At 38.8% G+C, this 19,184-nt stretch overlaps 1 protein-coding gene across 7 annotated transcripts in view; it reads right to left on the bottom strand.

Moving 5' to 3' along the window:
• kirrel3b (kirre like nephrin family adhesion molecule 3b) overlaps positions 1 to 19,184 on the bottom strand; it is a 184,306-nt gene that overhangs the window by 6,849 nt on the left and 158,273 nt on the right. For 2 of the 7 annotated variants that reach the window (XM_061719048.1, XM_061719049.1), the window contains exons 10-15: positions 13,669 to 13,769; positions 9,799 to 9,997; positions 8,121 to 8,228; positions 7,514 to 7,597; positions 7,062 to 7,177; positions 6,262 to 6,348 (exon numbers count right to left, since the gene is read on the bottom strand). In XM_061719048.1, coding sequence (XP_061575032.1) covers positions 6,262 to 6,348; positions 7,062 to 7,177; positions 7,514 to 7,597; positions 8,121 to 8,228; positions 9,799 to 9,997; positions 13,669 to 13,769 — 695 coding nt within the window. Of the gene's footprint in view, positions 1 to 6,261; positions 6,349 to 7,061; positions 7,178 to 7,513; positions 7,598 to 8,120; positions 8,229 to 9,786; positions 9,998 to 13,668; positions 13,770 to 19,184 lie in introns of all 7 variants that reach the window. The other 5 variants (XM_061719047.1, XM_061719054.1, XM_061719050.1 and 2 more) reach the window with 5 other exon arrangements.

Raw genomic sequence — 19,184 nt, 5'->3', positions numbered from 1 at the left:
GTTTTTTTGGTGTTGTTTTGTGTTGCAATGACTGAATAAACTTCATTCATTCATATTTTTGGAACGTAACCCCTGCGAAAAACCAGGGATTACAGTAATGACAATATCTCCACGTTGCGAAACTCGCCTTCTCTTGGCTCGCCATGACCGCTCATGTTATTGAACGCACACACACTACGTTTCCTCTGGTCTCCGCGTGTGGGGAAAAAAAGCTTCACTGTAGCCAGAAATAACAGAGTAACGGTAACGGTAATTGCGTTACTGAATTTTAAAAGTAATGTGTTAGAGTATTAGTTACCGCAAAACTAACGGCGTTACTGTAACGCGTTACTAAATAACGCGTTAGTCCCAACACTGGCTATAACAGGCAAAGAGGGGAAATGTGAAAAAAATATTGTGAATTTGTTGTACGCTCCTCAGATGTAAAGCAGAACAAGAGCAAAGGCCAAAGTGATCGTAATTATCCCTGGTGGTTTATTCAGCTGGGTTTCTCAGACAGCCTCTGCGCTAACCTTAAAATGATGTTTCACTAACGAATCATGCCTCGATGAGCCGTAGTTTGGCATCCATGCGTCACCTCTTGTTTATGCCAAGATCTGTGACTCCATGCTGTTGCTAAGGGTCGTGTCTCATACATGATTTCTTTTTCACCCCCTTGTCCTTGTGTGAATGGATGTGAATGTCAAGCACAGTGAGCATGGTGGCAAGTCCCAAAAAAGAAGAATGCGCATAACGAGAGAGACAAGCTGAGAGGATCCTCGTTACGCTCGTCATTATCAGACAGCAGACAGGGAGTGTTTGTGTTCTGGCCTTTATCACTTGCTCAGGCTTCTCTCTGCTCTTGCCTCATGCAAGTTGCCATTAAGTGGGATTAGAAAAATAAATAAATAAATAAATTCTGGCGCCACTGACAGCAGGTAACCAGGACAGCACAAAAGACAGCAACTCTGGGGAGCGGCTGCCTCCAGCCAGACACACAAAAGGACAAACTAAAGGAGCAGAATTTGTCTCTGTGACCATGATTCAAGCGACATGCGGAGAGCTGACAGGCACTTATATCACTTTGCTCATGTAGGTTCAGAGCAGTAGTAAAACCTTAATGCAGTGCTAGAATGTTTTTGACATTCTTGCTGACATGAATGCGACTCACAGTTGCATAGATTCAGCTCCTACTTTACATTTCTATAGAAAGTACTGGGGTCTTCTTGAGGATATATGCATGCATACATACAAGACTGTCTCAGAAAATTAGAATATTGTGATAAAGTTCTTTATTTTCTGTAATGCAATTAAAAAAACAAAAATGTCATACATTCTGGATTCATTACAAATCAACTGAAATATTGCAAGCCTTTTATTATTTTAATATTGCTGATTATGGCTTACTTTTTAAGATTAAGATTCCCAGAATATTTACATTTTTTGATAGGATATTTGAGTTTTCTTAAGCTGTAAGCCATGATCAGGTTTATTAAAATAATAAAAGGCTTGCAATATTTTAGTTGATTTGTAATGAATCCAGAATGTATGACATTTTTGTTTCAAAATCACAATATTCTAATTTTCTAAGACAGTCCTGTATATCCTGTAAATACGACAGACATACACCTACGGATGACTTTACTGGGAACATCTGTTTACCTACTTGTTGAGAGGCGTTACTATCAACCAATCACGAGGCAGCAGCTCGGTGTATTTAGTCATGCAGACACAGTCTATACAACCTGCTGAAGGTCAAACTGCATCGGGATGGGTACGACTGGTGATTTAAATTACTGTAAACATGGCATTGCTGCTGGTGCCAGACAGGTTGTTCTGAATAATTCACAGATTACTGATCAACTGGGATTTTCACGCGCAACCTTCTCTACATTTTACAGAAAATGGTCCAAAAAACTGAAAAATAATATCCAGTGACTGGAATTTCTCAGGATGAAAATGTTTTGTCCAATGCTTGTTTAAGACAACACACCATTATCTCAAATAAGCAGCTGTTACAGTCAAGGCACACAGAAAACCATCTTTGAATGCTGAATGAATGAAGCGTGAAGGAGGACTGCAGCAGGAGGAGACCACGCGCGGCCGCCCGTGTATGACCACCGAGCACTCATCTTACGACGGCACTTATAGCAGGAAAACGTCATGTTTCTTGGACATGATAATGAGCTCACTGTACTCAAATGACCCTCCGCAGTCACCGAAGGAGATTTGCATCACAGATGAACAGCCAACAAATTTGTAGCAAGAGGGTGACATTGTCTGAAAACACCTTGCTGACCATATTTCATGAACACTTGAGGCTATTAAGACAAAAGTGGGTCTAATTTGTTACTAGCAAAGTGTGTCTAAACAAAAGCTGATGAATGTAAATACTTACAACCATTTATGGTTGATTAAATCAAAGCTTTATTCCACTAATTCATAATGCATGACTACTGGACGGTAGTTTGTCCACAAGTCTATTGTTTTGTTTTTTGTTTTATTTTCTAAAGAATAATTCATTACTTGGTGACGATGAGAAGGACATTTGCAAGGTTGAGAGCTTGAACTGCTAAAGGACAGCAATATCTAGGTAATATTTACATAGCGGCAAACAATGAACCTTTGATAGCCTCAGTTTAGGTAAAATAGGGCGTCCATCATTCTCTTTATGTTTTGCTGTTGGAGGCTATGAGAGGGGGCTTGACTTATGAGCCTGCACAACCTCTACAGTCCTGTTTAGATCACTTATTGCAGGGTTTGCAAGTGGTTCAGTGATTTCATATGCAATCTGAAGAATGAAGGCAAAGTTTAGCAAACTGCAGATGGATCTATTCATCGCCATGTAAGAGGGGAGGCAGCCAATCAATAAATCAGCACTGATGCTAGTGCTACTGCGTTCCCTGAATCCTCCCAGTCCTGAACAGGGTTATAATAGTTTTGAATTTTTCATTTTAGTTTAGTTTTATTTCGTTTTGACTTTTTTCCTTCAATTCAGTTAGTTTTAATTAGTTTTTAGTGTGGATTTGCTAGTTTTTATTCATTTTTATATTTTCAAAAATGCTTAGTTTTAGTTTAGTTTTTATTAGTTTTAATAAATTTTTAATAATATTGACAGGGACAAAAACGGAGGAAATTATATCTATAATTTCAGTTAGTTTTAGTTAGTTTTCTAAAAACGCAATATAGTTTCAGTTAGTTATCGTTTTTGTCTTTTAATTTTCGTTTTTATTTAGTTCAGTTAACAAAATAGTTTTTTCAATTTTAGTTTTCGTTATTTCGTTCGTTTTCGTGAACGATAATAACTCTGGTCCTGAATATGACTCTCTATGTCACATGTGACCACAATGGTGTTTCAGCCTCTCATATGATCACAACCAGCTGGAATATGAGCCCCAAAAAGATGAGGCAGCAGGACGGCCGATATCAAAGGATGGACACACGTACGATACTGTAGATCAAACAGTGGATGGAGAACCTGGGTCAGACTCATAAATCAAGTTTCTAAATATAGCACGGGGACTCTTTCTACCTGCCACCAGGAGGGCTGAACCTGAGATGTGAGTCACACTTTGTCTTTTCTACATGCTGATAGTGTCGCTGCCTATTAAGTGGTGCTATAATTCAAATCAGCTCCATGCTGGTGCTGGTTGAAAAAGTGATGATTACATATCAGGTGGGATGAGTGGGACTGAGGTACAGTAATATGTTGAGGGGATTTTTCAGGAATGGTAAATGACTGATGTCTGAGAGGTTACAAGCAAATTAGCTTCACTTCAGAGTCAACAGAATTAAATTACTATGTGCTTTTTTTTTTTACAGAATTATATTTAGACAAATGAAAAATTACACTGGTATATTTTTATTGTATAATTCTGTCTCTAATATGTATATAATATATATAATTTGGACACACTGGAACTTTTTCCATAACTATAATTACATTTACAGTCACAGTTTGGTCGAGCGATGCCTGTTACTATGGCGACAGCTCGACGAGGTAGTTTAATTGGACCCCCCATTTTGTCCCAGTGTACAGGCATGTGAAGGGAAATTATAATCGACCCAAGTTTGTCGACTCCACCACGATAGGTGGCAACAGTGCCTGCTCTCAGCTCGCTGGCACCGGCTTCTTCTGACTCACGTATCTGGTCACACACCAAAACAACACATGACTCTTTGGTTTAGCAGGTGGCAGCACATTGGAACAATGGTTGTGGTGGAAAGACATGGAGGCTCTGAAAGGGGAAATCAGATGGTCTGGCAGAACAAAGTTCAGCGAGATCTGGCATGAATCCCAACTTGTGATACTATCTGGTCCGTTTTCTACTGATGGTTATCCAGTGAAGCTGAGATGGGAAGTCCTAGGACTTGTGGTGATGTAAAAACTAAAACTCTCACCCTTTCAGATAACACCGACTCTGATGCAAATATCTGTGTTGCTCTTAACACAGGACAGGACCCTTAGCAACAGCATGGAGTCGCAGATCTTAGACAAGTGTTTATTCTGTTCTGTGTGTGTAATAGGGGTGTAACGATACACTAATCTCACGATACGGTACGATATACGATACTGAGGTCACAATAACGATACGATACGATATTAAAGCAGTATTTTTTTAACAACCTTGAATGAGGAACATATGACTGGAAACAATTGTCTTTTATTTGAAAGACACAAAATACAAAACAATGCTGTGTGTTTGCCCTATTGTTACAGTTTGTAATGTTTTATAACTGTTTAAGTTTTAAAGAGAAAGCCAGGCCAACCATTTTCCACAAACTGAACTAAAAGTAAATGTCAGATTTGCATTATGCATCTTCAGTTTCATACAAGTACAAATATTTTGCCACAAACTGAATAGTTTCTCTCATGTATGATTTGACTATTTTCTTTCTAATTTAACAACTAAAATTAAATAAATAAATAAAAGTAAATAAATACATACAATTTTACATCATAAAAAAAATTGATTCATGCTCACCTTATAAGTGTAAGAGGAGATTTATTTTTGTTAAGAATGTTATTTTGGTAATTCAGGGTTCATTATTTTATTTATATTTATATTACTTTATATTCTGATGTAAATCAGGGACTATAATGACACTAGTCAGTTTATCTGTAGTTGTTAATATGTTTTAGATTGGGCGGAGTGATACAGCACTAGGTGCTGTGTTGATGTTCTAAAATCCTACACTGTTGAGCGGACATTAAAGTACACTGGAACTTAGCAGAAGTTGCCTGCGTGTTTATCCTACTCACGACCCGAAAAAGGTTTAATTTAATAAGGTAAGACTTAACTCTACACCAGCCTTACATAAGTAAAAGTTCAGAGCTCAAAACGGGACCGCAAAACGGGACTAGTTTCTTCTGAGCGGAGTAAGATTTTGGTCCGCGGGTCGAGATGCGGTCGCTGTCGGATGCGCGTTTCTAGTCAACACAATAGATTAATATTAATAACCCAATATCGCGATACACTTTGTCACCTCCTCGACACGTATCGTGACGTTTTTGTATCGCGAAATTTCGTGGCACGATATATTGTTACACCCCTAGTGTGTAATCTTTTATCTTCCAAATGGTGAATGATGAACTGTTTAGGAGTTGCCAGGACATTCCTGTTTTTGATTTTGGTTTCTTTAGGTTTGGGTATGTGTTGAGGGAAGCAGTGGGGATCTGACGGTCCACGGTGTGGCTGCTTCCAGGCTTTCTCCCTCGTTAGTTTGTTTCGGTTAGGGCTCCCTTCACTGTTGAATGTCTTGGTTTTGAACAGACAACTCCTTTACAGACCCTACAGAAAAAATATGCTCAAAGTGATTTAACCAAACAGAAAACTGTAACGGCATTTCAAGTGCTGAAAAGCTGGATATAGTATGTGGCTGGGAGAGCAAAATCAGGCCAGCTAATAAATACCCAGCACTTCTCCAAGGTCTTATATGCACTTTAAAACAACCCAATTCCAGCTTCTCTTTTATGGTATAAATAAAAAAGTGAACAGAGTGGTTGGCTTGAGGGCCAACCAGTCTCTTGATTTCTTGAGCCACCTCCAATAAGAAACTAATTATGAAAATCAGTCCTATAAGGGGACTCATTTTGCCTCTGGACCTGTCTTCATAAAAACATGTGGAGCAGGAGGGGGATTAATGCTTTTCAGCTTTATTGGTTCCACAGTTGAAGACTAGCATTTGCCCCGGGGTATTCTCTGTGCTTCCAGCTTTTACCTTTATTCTCCAACACTCCTACATTCATGTTGTCATGCAGACATCGTTCACGAGTCGTACCTTAATGTGCTGATACTCCTTCTCCTCCTCTTGTAACACCTCCAGCTGCTTCAGAACGGATTCCTGCTGGAACTCTCCTCGTTCAACCTGCACAGACATCAAGTGAAATATGTTACGAGGCCGAGTAGTTTCTGAAGCACCTCCACTTGGAGTAAGAAAAAAAAGACACTCTGAAATGAACGGGCTTAACTTTTATCACTTGTTCTCCTTTTTTTAATATCAGTCAAACATATTTCACCTTCACTAGAGGCTGGCAGGGGGCATTAATAATGTATCCATGAATATCTTTTATTTATCTTTACAAAATGCAGATTTGTGAGAGAGCTGAGCTCAACTTTCTAACATCAAGCGCCTACTTGACTAAATATTTTGAAAAAAAGAAAAAAAAAGCAGTCCCAAAGCTTTGACTATAAATAACCCAGACCTGGAGCAAACTGAAAGCGAACCAAAACACTGGTACAGCTCAAAGGTGTTTGGGACACATCTAGATACAGAACATGCTTTGCTTTTCTTATAGAACGGTTGGCATTATGTTGAAATACTGTATAAACCCTCAACGCTTACACATTAAGCAGACGATCGACGTGCCCTTTTGTGCCTCCATTACTCATGTGGTAAGTCATCTCAAAGGAAACAGCCACACCAGGCAAAGCATGCATTCATTATTTAAAGTTAGATTGAAAACAACTGACATGGAAAGATCTAGAGTAAAAAAAAAAAAAAAAAAGGTTCACAACTTATTTCTGAAAAAAGTAACAAGAAGAAGCAGGAAGAAGGAAGAAGGATGTTGTGACACTCACACTCACCATCAGTTGTTTCATGGAAGCATGCTCTTCGTTCTCTCGTGCTGCATTGTGGTCTTTGTGTACGATCTCGACGCGGATGTCATTTTTTGCCGACACGACTCCTTTCAGATCTGTCGGAAACACATGACACATGCGGTGGTATATCTTAATAAACTTGAAAAAAAGAATAAAACACAATTGTGTATTTGTAGCCATATGGATTTGCCTGCATGCAGCTTGCAGAATTTAGCGTATATATCTCTGGGTTTGCTTTGTTAAAGCGCCCCCCCCCCCCCCCCCCCCCTCCCCCTCCCAAAACAGGACAAAGAATTTTCATGCATTTGTTTCCTGCCAACACAAGGTAATCTTTTATTTTCACGTGAATGCAATCTCACATAGTTTTCCAACGCTGGCCCATTGTGTTTGGGACAATGCTGATGTTATACTGTCAGATAACAAAATCTTACTTTCTGTCTTAATTTTGCTTGCAAGTTCTCTCTGGTGAGCACAGATGGAGACGGGCAGTGAGGGCATAACCAGGTGCGCTTCCTCTGTAGTATACAGACAATAGACATGCTGAAGGGACCAGTAGCACAGAGCGGTTCTTGGATGGAGACGGCGGCTGACTGTCTCTAACTTGAGTCACTTGGTTTATGGGTGGGTGGCAATGAACAGAGCGCGGGATGTAAATAGCCTCAAAGCAGCCAGACTGAGACTGCATGAAATGAGCCCTGATCACAATCTGGCTATCTCTGCATCACAAAAAAAGATGTCCATCTCACCGAGTGATTCATCTCGTGTTAACTTTGACTTTATGTGCAAGAATTTAAATTGTGCCTGAAATTTCCTGTAGTAGCCAACAGCTGCTTTTGTCTTCGTCTACTTGAAGCGCCACGTTTCAGAAATTTCAGGTCAAGATTTATGGATGGCACAAGTCTTTTCTCATTAGCTTGAAGCAAAACAACATCTACATTTGAATAAATGGACATTTTTTTTTGTGTGTGTGTGCAGAGGGATAATGCGATACTTTGGCATGCATGCTCCGGTGGATCTAAGAGCAGAAAGGAGACCTACTTCTCTGGGAGCGGGTGCAGCAGAACGCGCCGATGGTGCCCATTAGGACAATGAGGGCCACGAACGCTCCCACTGCAATGCCGATGATCACAGCCACTGGGAGAGATTCTGCAGAGAGCAACATAAAGACATGTCCTTCAACAATGGCATAGCGCAAATATCTCACACGTACACCGGATTCAAAACAGGTTTTGTTGTGGGAGAGCACGGAGTTACAGAAAAACCCTTCTGATCCAGCACGCACACGTGCACGGACCCGTTCTGCTCATGTCTTTGCCCTCTTTTAAGTCTCTGCAACAAACAGGAACACAAGGAAATTGTGTTTCATGTTATCTCGCAAAGTGACATTGACATCATCCCACAGGAACAGAGCCAGGTAATAAAAGGTAAAATAAAACAGTAACAATACCGCAAACAAAAGACAATATCCAGTACAAAGAAAATTCAAACATAAAACAATTACCAAACCCTTTCGTTATCAGCACGTAACATATTCCCAAAATTCTCTCATTATTCTATCTAATAACATTTAATTTACACTTTCTGAAGCTAACACAACAATTTCACAGTGTTTTAATTTTCAGTGAGAAGAATGTGAAAAGTGTTTGTGCGTTCATTTAAGCATAATTATGTATGTGTGCTCTTCCAGCGAGGTTTACTACGACGCGAGAGTCTAAACCGGCGCGCTAACATCTATAAGCTGTTCCAGCAGTAAAGGTCCTCGGTAAGGCACGCTTTAATGAGGACTTGAGCAACCAGCCCAGATTTATGATCGGCTCACATTTTAAACAAATGCGAAGAAATAAATGCTTTTCCTACACCATTAAAACCTCTTTAATGTCTTCATTGATCAATGCCAGCTTCATGCAAGCGGTTTCTAATTCATCATTTGTGATAAGTGGATAGAAAATGCAGCTTGTTGTGTGGTAGAGGTGAAAAGGTCACTATTGAATTAACAGCAGACTGTTTAAAGTTTACCTTTTAAATAAACAGAACCTGAGGTGCACTGCCTTTTACTTTAAGTGTGTGCTAAGGGCCACAAGTTCAATAAACATAAAGATTTATTTGAAGTAAAATCAGTAGCTAATATGTCAAAAATACATTTGTAGCATAACAATATCTACTGTTTTTAAATGATGAATTAAGACCATGCACTTGAATATAGTATTGCAATTAAATAAAATGCAATGAACTTAGATTTAATATTTGATTTTAAAAAATAAATAAAAAGAATATATACATACACACACACACACACACACACACACACACACACACACACACACACACACACACACACACACACACACACATATATATATATATATATATATATATATATATATATATATATATATATATATATATATATATAGTAATAAATCAATTGTGTGTTTAAAGCTGCGGTACGACTATGAAATATGACTTTATCACAGAACATGCTACTAAAGCAAATTATTTGATTGATTACTGAAGATTCAGCATCTGGACATGGATTTACCCACAAACACAACCAGATGTTTACACAGGAACACAATCTCACAGTGAAACGTTACAACTCACTGATCCAGGACAACAACAGAGACGCACACAAAACACCTCAGCCTGGCAAACATCTACCGTCGGAACATGGTTGGAAAAAGAGGAAAGGTGGAACGTGTCGAACCTTGACTCCCACCTTGTTCCTTAAGGCGAATGATCTCGGTGTCCGAGCCGAAGCTGTTCCACGCCGTGCAGTTGTAGATGGTCTGGAAGTCAGCTGGGACAATGTTACTCATGGTCAGCGTGGAAATGACTCCTTCCTCTGTGTTGACCGTCTCAACGGTGTAGCGGCCAGAGGTCCCGGACTCCAGCACCGTTTCCTTCCACGACCAAGCCTGAGAGAAGACAATCAGCCGTGTCATAATAATGGTGAACAGGTACCAGACACGATCTGGACCCAGGATGCTGAACGGACGGGTGCTGAAGGGGCTGTAGCACCCCTAAATGATGTACTTCCTATCATATAATAAATGCACCGAATAGAGACGTATGCAAGGCTTCGCTAAGATAACCACACATGAGTGAGCATTTGAGGTGCAATGACAGGTTCACGTTGAAACCTCAGATACTTTGACAACCAATGCTGCTGATGTCTGATTGGAAGACCACCACTCCACTACCTGAGCCACGGCAGACCATGGTTATAACTAAAAAGTTACGTTACACCACCTAACTGTGAAGCCTATGTAAGTTTTAAAGTAATATTTGCCCTAACGTCATGTTTATTTGACGTGTGAATGGACAGCATGTTTCATGTCTACTACGCTAGAAGGATAATGGACACACTTGAGTGCAGGACCACCTGAGGGGCTCTACCATCTGCTGACGTGTTTTTAAGGCTGTTAATGTTGCCATGCAGGTCCACATTGATCCTGGATATAATATTTATATAATATAAATTATATTATGTTGGTCTACAAGCGGGCCCAGCGCTATGAGCCGCTTTGACCTCTCACTCATACATTTTAATGAAATTTTGATTCTTCTGTTTAATCTTTATACGTCAATACAGCAGTAATAACACTAATCAAATGACTGGCTAGAATATGTGAGTCTATCATGCAAGTGACTTATGCCTTATGTTATTGCTTAGCCTTCCAAAAGTGCAAGGTGAATGTATTTTATTTTATTCAGTAAATTTCCTTTTCCCAAAATGAATTAACATGAATATAACATAGTGCTGTTTCTTTCTTTGTTCTTTGTTTAAAATGATGTTGGTTTCATCATCATCAACACACTGCTATAAACCAATGTACACATGGAAATACTTGGTTGAATTAACTGACAATTCTTGAGTCAGATGCGCACTGAAGTTTCCGTAACAAGTTTAATTAAATGTCATCAAAAATGTTGAATCAAAAAAGCAAAGAACAGACCTCTTTAGAAATAGAAAACTAGAATTGTAACTTCATGTACATGAGCTAATATGTTATGCATGTTTTCTATAATGTTGCCATGGTGAGGCCGAGTTACCACGACTGTGGTGGGATGATTAAGTGTCCGCTTTAACTAAACCAGTATATACTGTATGTGAGGGCACGCTGCTTAGTGGAAAAACTGAGACAACCTCCGTTGTCATTTAAAGAATAAATGTGCCTTTTGTGTCACAGAAAAGCAAATGTGATGATGGGGATATCTGAACTTTACTTAAGGATAGTCAGAGGATTTTAAGCTTTTTAAAATATGGGCAATAAAAGCTACGACACAAAATCACATTGAAAAACACTAATGGTTTACTGCTGTAAATTTTTCCATTTGTCAAGTTAGCACCTGTAGAGCTGGTGTCTCAGATAATTGTCCTCACAGCATTTGAATTACTGTTCTCTTTGGGAGATGCCTGCACCCACTCACAGACTTGTGCGTGCTTCGAAGCAGAGGACCAAGTTCTACCGTGCCCAATTGTCGATACACACACACACACACACACACACACACACACCCCTACAAAAAACAAAGAATCAAAAAGCGGCATTTATAGCGCTCTTTAGTGAAAAATAAAGAGCAGAGCTGTATAATAACAAAACCTTTTACTTTTCAAATCAATTCAATATTTGTCATTTTCTGAGAACATTTTCTCAAAGCTCCCTGATGACACAGTGGGACACGAATTGAAAAAATATTACAGTTCTCTGTCCTTCTACAGAGGTTGTAAATGCTTAAAATTCTCCAAAGGTTTACAAGGTTATTCTTATATCTTACTTTCAGTAGCTTCTTTCTAACATTTGCTATTGGTACATAAAGAAATGCATATTATTTGATAAAGTGTGGAAATACAACACATCCAGAGAGCAACACACACACACACACACACACACACACACACACACACACACACACACACACACACACACACACACACACACACACACACACACACACACACACACACACACACACACACACACACACACACACACACACACAAGAAGAGATTTTAAAGTGCATTTTCCGTGTAAAGATAGGGTAAGCGATTTGATGCCGTTGCTAACACTAGAACACTTTTGGTCACGTTCAGAGAAATATCTCCTCACCTACTGCTATCTGCCCATCAAGTGAGAAAATTGAAAAAACAAACAAACAAAAAAAAAGAAAAAAGGAGCATTGTCTTCATACATAGTTCTGGCTTTGTAAACTGCTGCACGTAGCCCGACTTTGTGTTCGTAGCTGAGGGAGGTGGACTTGGGAGTGTTCATGATGAGGTGTTGTTCCTCCTCGAGCATGACAGGAAGGGTGAGAGAGGTGCTAGCTCTGTCTTTTGCTTATGTTTTTTCGTTCAAAAAACAGACATGGCGTCATCCAAAAATTGCTTACCCTACCTTTAAACTAAACTGTGGAAAAACTGCTGTAAAACTATGGGCTCAAATTAATGCCATAAGTATTTTGTATCTGTAAATAAACTTTGTACTTGTAGAAATATTTTGTGCGTGTGCAAAAAATATTTGTACTTGCAAAAAATATTTGTACTTGCACAAAAATAAGAAAAATAGAGAAACACATTCTCGCATTAACAAAGCATATTTTACATTTTTACACATTACATTACATGTTATTGTTATTTTATTGTCTGAAAAAAGGTTAAAATATGTTATTTTGTTATTTGAATTTTTTTAAATTTGTTTTGTTGATAAAAAAATATGTCTCTATTTTTGTGAGGGGGGATATATATTGTTTTTCGGCACTACCTTGTTCTCTATAGCTGATATAACATGAATTACTCCTATGTGGGATCAATAAAGTTCTTATTTTTGCCGTCTGAGAAATTTAAATATAATATTTGGTGCCTAACTGTTTCCCAAGTATATTAGTGCGTGTGTGAATTAATAAATGAGACGTAAAACGTACATTTATTTGTAGAAAGGTGCTTTATGAAAATAAGTCAATTTACTTGTATTACTTTGCAGCCCAGTCTTGCCACATCCAATATGGCGGCGACGTCAGTAGGCGATGCAATGTGCTGATTGGCTGTCCAGAAACGCTTTGAAACCCGTGCCAAAGATCTCTGATTGGCTCTTAGTTTTGGCACGTCAAAACAGTGCCAAAACTCGTAGTTGTAAAAAAAGTTTGTAGCTTTTGAAAAAAAGTTTGTAGCTTTGTATCTACAAGTACAAATATGTTTTGCAAGTGCAAATATTTTTTTCACACGCACAAAATATTTCTACAAGTACAAATATTTTTTGCAAGTACAAATATTTTTTGCACATGCACAAAATATTTTTACAAGTACAAATATTTTTTGCAAGTACAAATATTTTTTGCACACGCACAAAATATTTCTACAAGTACAAAGTTTATTTACAGATACAAAATACTTATGGCATTAATTTGAGCCCATATAAAACTGATTCATTTGTTGCCCTGCATTTTATCAAATGAAACAGTTATAGTTCAGGAAACAACATAGACTAACTGCTCAATGCTGATTGATCAGGAAGAGTAGTTGCATTTAAAACGAATCCTGGAGACTATTGTGCGATGAAGACGTATAAATTCAACCAAATGTACTCACAATGCGGTCTGGTGGGGGTGTACTTCGAATGAAGCATTTGATTTGTCCTTTTTCTCCATGTAGAGCTTGCTGAGTCTGGGTGCTGGATATTGTAGGTGGCCCTGAAATTGAAACAGGAAAAATTAAAGTCATTTTTAGGTGACACCAATTCTACTCAGCTGAGATCTCGTGGGGAGATTATACCCGATACGTCCCCTGTTTTACGACGAAACGGCAGACGTGTCAGGTGATTTAGGACCCCTCGGAAAGGCTACACTATAGTGAGATATCAACGTTTCTCATTCACGAGGACAATCCGCCACAGACGCACCGGAGCAGAACAAAGGACATGAGTGGTGACCTCGACCTCATTCTGGATCAAGAAATTGTTGATTTATGGCTCGCTTGATTTCTCCCACTGAGATAGACGTTGCTCTCTGGAGCGTAATCAAGGCTGCACAGATGGAAAGGGGACATGGCATTGTGAGGAGATAACCACTTGACGCTCTGTCTTACCACAATCAATTTGCTTGCAGCACGGTTGACCCCTCGACCAATAAGTCAGCAAGTAAACAATGTAAACCCCCCGTCTTTAAAGATACAAAAAAAGAAACCTTTTATTAACGAATGTTTGCGTTACATTTTATTTCTTCCCCCGCTCATTTGTCTCAACTGCGCTTTGTTTTGACTACTAGCTTTCCATGAAAATTTAATAAGCACTGAAATAAGTTGAGTGTAATTCAAAACATGAATGGAAAAAATGGTCATACTACAAAATCCAACTGCTTAAATAAAGCTAGCTCCATCCAGAGGAGCTGGAGGCTTGGACTTCATACCGGGGAGTTTGAAATCTTTGCCAAGCTACAAAATCTTTCCTGGCATGGGCAGCTCAGCCTAAAAGACCGGCCTGCCTGCCATCTGCTCCGGAGGCTGCTCGCACCAGGTGACAACACTTAAAGAATGTGATGGCAAAATGTCAGAATTGACCCAATTCCATCACTCATGCGTATTTAGCCTTTGGCCTTCAAGGGTTTACGGAGGTGCAATTTTAGAAGTTGGGGAATGTCTATGTTGAAAAGCGTGCACTGTAACGTCACACGGATTTAGCCAAATCTGGGTGAAGGCTGGTACTAGCCGCTATGATGGATGGGAATTTACACAGAAAAAGCAGGCTATTTCTGTTAAGCTTATATAATGCTGTTTGTATGTAAGTGGAATTTATTGATTTGTTTTTCCTGCTCTTTATTGGCTCTTCCCACAATAAGTCTGGCATTTCAAATTTAGATATCTACACGAGGCAGAAACCCAGTCTGCCTGACATTGTTAAGCACGTCTTAAAAGATCAGAATCAGCAGCCTTGACTTCATCATAAACACACAGAACCCTCACAGCCCCAAATCTATTTACTTTCTTTCAAAAAAAAATCTTATTCCTGGATGTTTTGTCTTGTTAATGTCTTTTTGAACCCTTTTGGCACCAACAAAATATATATAATTATTTCAGAACGCTGATATGCCGTTAAAGCTTCCATCCACCTCTGCTTCTTTGCTTGTAAAACCAGATTATCACAGCGGCTTCTGCGCAAATAGACCATGGAGAGGTTGTAATCATCCCCTGTTTATTTGGTGTGTATATACACACACACACACATATATATATATATATATATATATATATATATATATATATATATATATATATATATATATATATATATATATATAAAAAATCTTTAAAGAGCAGGAAAAATCAAATGTTAGGGGATTGGTTAAGGTTAAGAGCGTGGGTTTGACGTGGGGGTGGCTAAGTAAGGAAGCTTTTTGATTAGAGAGACAACTTGCATCTTTGCCAGCTTCCTCAAACTCCCGCTCTCCGCCAGCTCTCTGACGATACATAATTGCAGTTTATTACCTGTCTCTTATTAAAATGAATTAGCATTTTAATGAGACTTTGCCAGATGGTGTCTTGGTATGCAACTGGAGGATGGTGGAAGGCTGTTACTGTACTGCTTGACACTTGATGCTGCAGACAATTCATGTTAACTATCCGGAAAGCTGTTGTCCCTTTTTCCTCTGGTTTACCAGCATCAAATAGCTGTATTTTCACAGTAAGTTTACAGTATGCTTCGGTCTTTACGAGGGCTCTTGCATGTGCCATCTACATGCATCTACTTCTGATAAGGAGATGAAATGCATGTATGTGGCAAGCATTAGCTCCAACTGTCGGCAAACAGCACGATCAATTGCTCGGAGGCTGCAGCGAGCTGGTTGTAGTGGCTGGGGAGGATCTATTCTATGGATCAGAGCTGAGAATTAGGAATATAATTAGATAGCTTTATCTCTGTTACACAGCCCAGGATGAAAGTGTGCATGTGCGTGCATGAGTGTTTGGATGCCATTGTGTGCCTGCGATAGCACGCATTTGCTGCTTGGAGAGTGTGATCGGTGCTAAACATGTTAGTCGCTGGGAGGTGGGTGGCACTACAACATCAGTCCTAGGTAGCAAGGGAAGTAATCAAAATATGGGGTGACACGTTCACTCATTTATTTGAGGAGGTGTTAATTTGTCTGGAGTGGACATCACAAGCTTATTACACGGTGTCGGTGTGGGTGTCAAAATGCCTGTGTTTACATTTCCTCGCTGAACTGAAGCATGTGCTTTGAACAACATCCTGATATTTCTAGTGCAGCTGCATAAATTATTGTTTTTTCCTCTTCTTCTTCTTTTTTTTAAGGAGAAAAGGGAGTACAAACAGCTACAGGGGAGTAGAAACAAGGGTAAACTGTCATTTGTGGGCACATTTTCCTCTGGGACAAAGTCCATCCTTCGTACGAAGGTGTCAACCACAGTCTGCTCTTCAATGGGCCATGTGTTCAACATTCTGCTAAACTGCACATTTGATGTAACCTTAACACGATTAATAATGAAAGCACTGTATAGATACAGTACATGGCCCTATACGAGTTCTGTGAAATGGTTTAAATCATTACATTTGCTGTTTATTTTAAAACTACATTACTTCATATATAAATCATGTTTAATTTAGCCATAGTGTATTAAAATAACTACAGTGAGTTTGATATTATGTAGTGATGTCGAAAATGGTTTTGTGTCCTTGCTTGACAGGCTTGATAATGTTCATGTTGAGCTTTAGAAATACAAATTTTGAAACCAAGAATAATTTGACAACCCAACCACATTAGCATGCTTTAGTTTAATCTATTTCTACAACAGGGGTTGGGGGCCTTAATTATTGTAATTAATATTATTTTATTCAACCCCTGGTTTTATCCAGGTTTATCTCCCAGTTGCAACTGAGATTTGTTTTGCCTTCATGTCACGCTGGGAAATCTTAGTTCCTCTGGATTCATGAGACACATGACAGATCCATAATTATTCTGGCAAGTCAGTGGTCGATTATTATATCAGTAACAACCAACCAATCCCTGCTTTGTGTAAAAGAACCCATGAAATTTGTAGCATTATATGAGCATACTGTGAAACTGAGCACTGTGGGGAAAGGCCTCAGTCCTTTACTCTCTACGCTCCATTTAAAAGAGGATATGTAAAGGCACACAAGCTAAAAATGTTTAAATAACCTACCGTGGTTGGTATCTTTTTAAATATGCTGACTGTGTAAATTAATCAAGCGTGTCAATAACCATGTATGATCTGAGCAGGGATCTTGCATTTGAGATCTTGCGTTACTCATAACGTGACTTTAGAGGAATCCAGAAAGTTCTGTAAAACATCTCGCTTTATGTTTAAACTTAGCCGGACAGACAAAATGTGCTGCATCTTAATGTAGCTTTCTCCTTCATTAATTTGCACTTTTCTATCTTATATGATGCCACCGCCAGTTTTTTTAAAAAAAGCCTGGAATGCTAATGAACCGAAAGACAGCCTTGAAACAACCCAGAGCTCTGTGGGATGTTGTGGGATTCTCCAGCTCTCCCTTCTCCTTACTGCAGTAATGGGTTTTCTCTCCCTATAGGCTGCCCAAATTCTGTATGACTGTCATTAACTATATCCCTTCGCCCGAAGAGACACACAGAATCAAATAGAAATGGAAGTTTACTCAAACACATGCATACTGTATATATACCGGGTAAATATATGCCCCTGTGTCTGTATGTGTATACAGGACTGTCTCAGAAAATTAGAATATTGTGATAAAGTCCTTTATTTTCTGTAATGCAAAAATGTCATACATTCTGGATTCATTAAAAATCAACTGAAATATTGCAAGCCTTTTATTATTTTAATATTGCTGATTATGGCTTACAGCTTAACTCAAATATCCTATCTCAAAAAATTTGAATATTCTGGGAATATTAATCTTAAACTGTAAGCCATAATCAGCAATATTAAAATAATAAAAGGCTTGCAATATTTCAGTTGATTTGTAATGAATCCAGAATGTATGACATTTTTGTTTTTTTAATTGCATTACAGAAAATAAAGAACTTTATCACAATATTCTAATTTTCTGAGACAGTCCTGTATATAAAAGTTTGGACACACCTTCTCATTCAAACAAACGGGGAAGTGTGTCCAAACTTTGTACTGTATATATATATATACATATACATATACATATATTTATTTATATAATTTATACACACACAGTCCTTCCTCTTATATCCTTGAATGAAATAGAAAGAAACACACTAGTAAGCATTATGTATCAATTAGTGACTTAAATGCATACTGCCTCCCCTGCTAGCTGTTTGATTATAATTAAATTACATCCATCCCCAGGGAAAGAAAAATCCTCATGTCTGTGTGGTGTGCCACAGTGGGAGCTGGCGACACAGCATGGCTGAGGGAGAGAGACAGAGGCGGCGATAAATTATAAACACATGTAATTTAAATGATGGCTTTAAGGAATCAGGGGAAAGCAAATAGCATAGAAACATTTAGATGTGCATCAGAGACCATCACAGCATGAATGCTAACAACTCAGACAATACATAGCACTCACTGACAAAAAACCAAAAAAACCAACCCTCACTCATCTGTTATCTCAGTAGTACACAGAATCAACTGAGTCCACCTGACTGTAGGGCTTAAAGGGTGACAAGAGGCGAGGCGCGCAAAGGTTCATCTGCAGCTGAGATAGTGGCACAGGACAATCGATGAACCTCAGGAGATAGCTCCCCACACGCCACCACTTCAACCACAATGTTTGCACATTCACTCGTTTGACAATCGGATTCGCCTGAAGGTCCGGGTAAAAATTGACTTCACATTCCTCGTGTGGTTTGGAGAAAGAAATGAATTTCAATTATTCAGGCGGGGGGAGAAAAGGATGGAGCCTTTGAATGTCAAATGACAATTCAAGCATGGAGGTGCAAGATGCAAAAAGAAAAAGAAAGTTGGATTGAACAGAGCATAAACAACAACAACAAAAACGGCCACACGGCACTTACAAACTCAGCTGAATTAAATCCGTAGAGACTAAAGAAAACACCCCATTTGTTGCGTGTTTGTCGGCCTGCTCTGAATCATAATTTAATCTTTATTAAAACAGTTTG

This window comes from Cololabis saira, chromosome 4 (assembly GCF_033807715.1).
Source record: "Cololabis saira isolate AMF1-May2022 chromosome 4, fColSai1.1, whole genome shotgun sequence".
NCBI lineage: Eukaryota > Metazoa > Chordata > Actinopteri > Beloniformes > Belonidae > Cololabis > Cololabis saira.
Note: the sequence above shows the minus strand (reverse complement) of the source record. Positions and strands in the feature narration are given on the sequence as shown.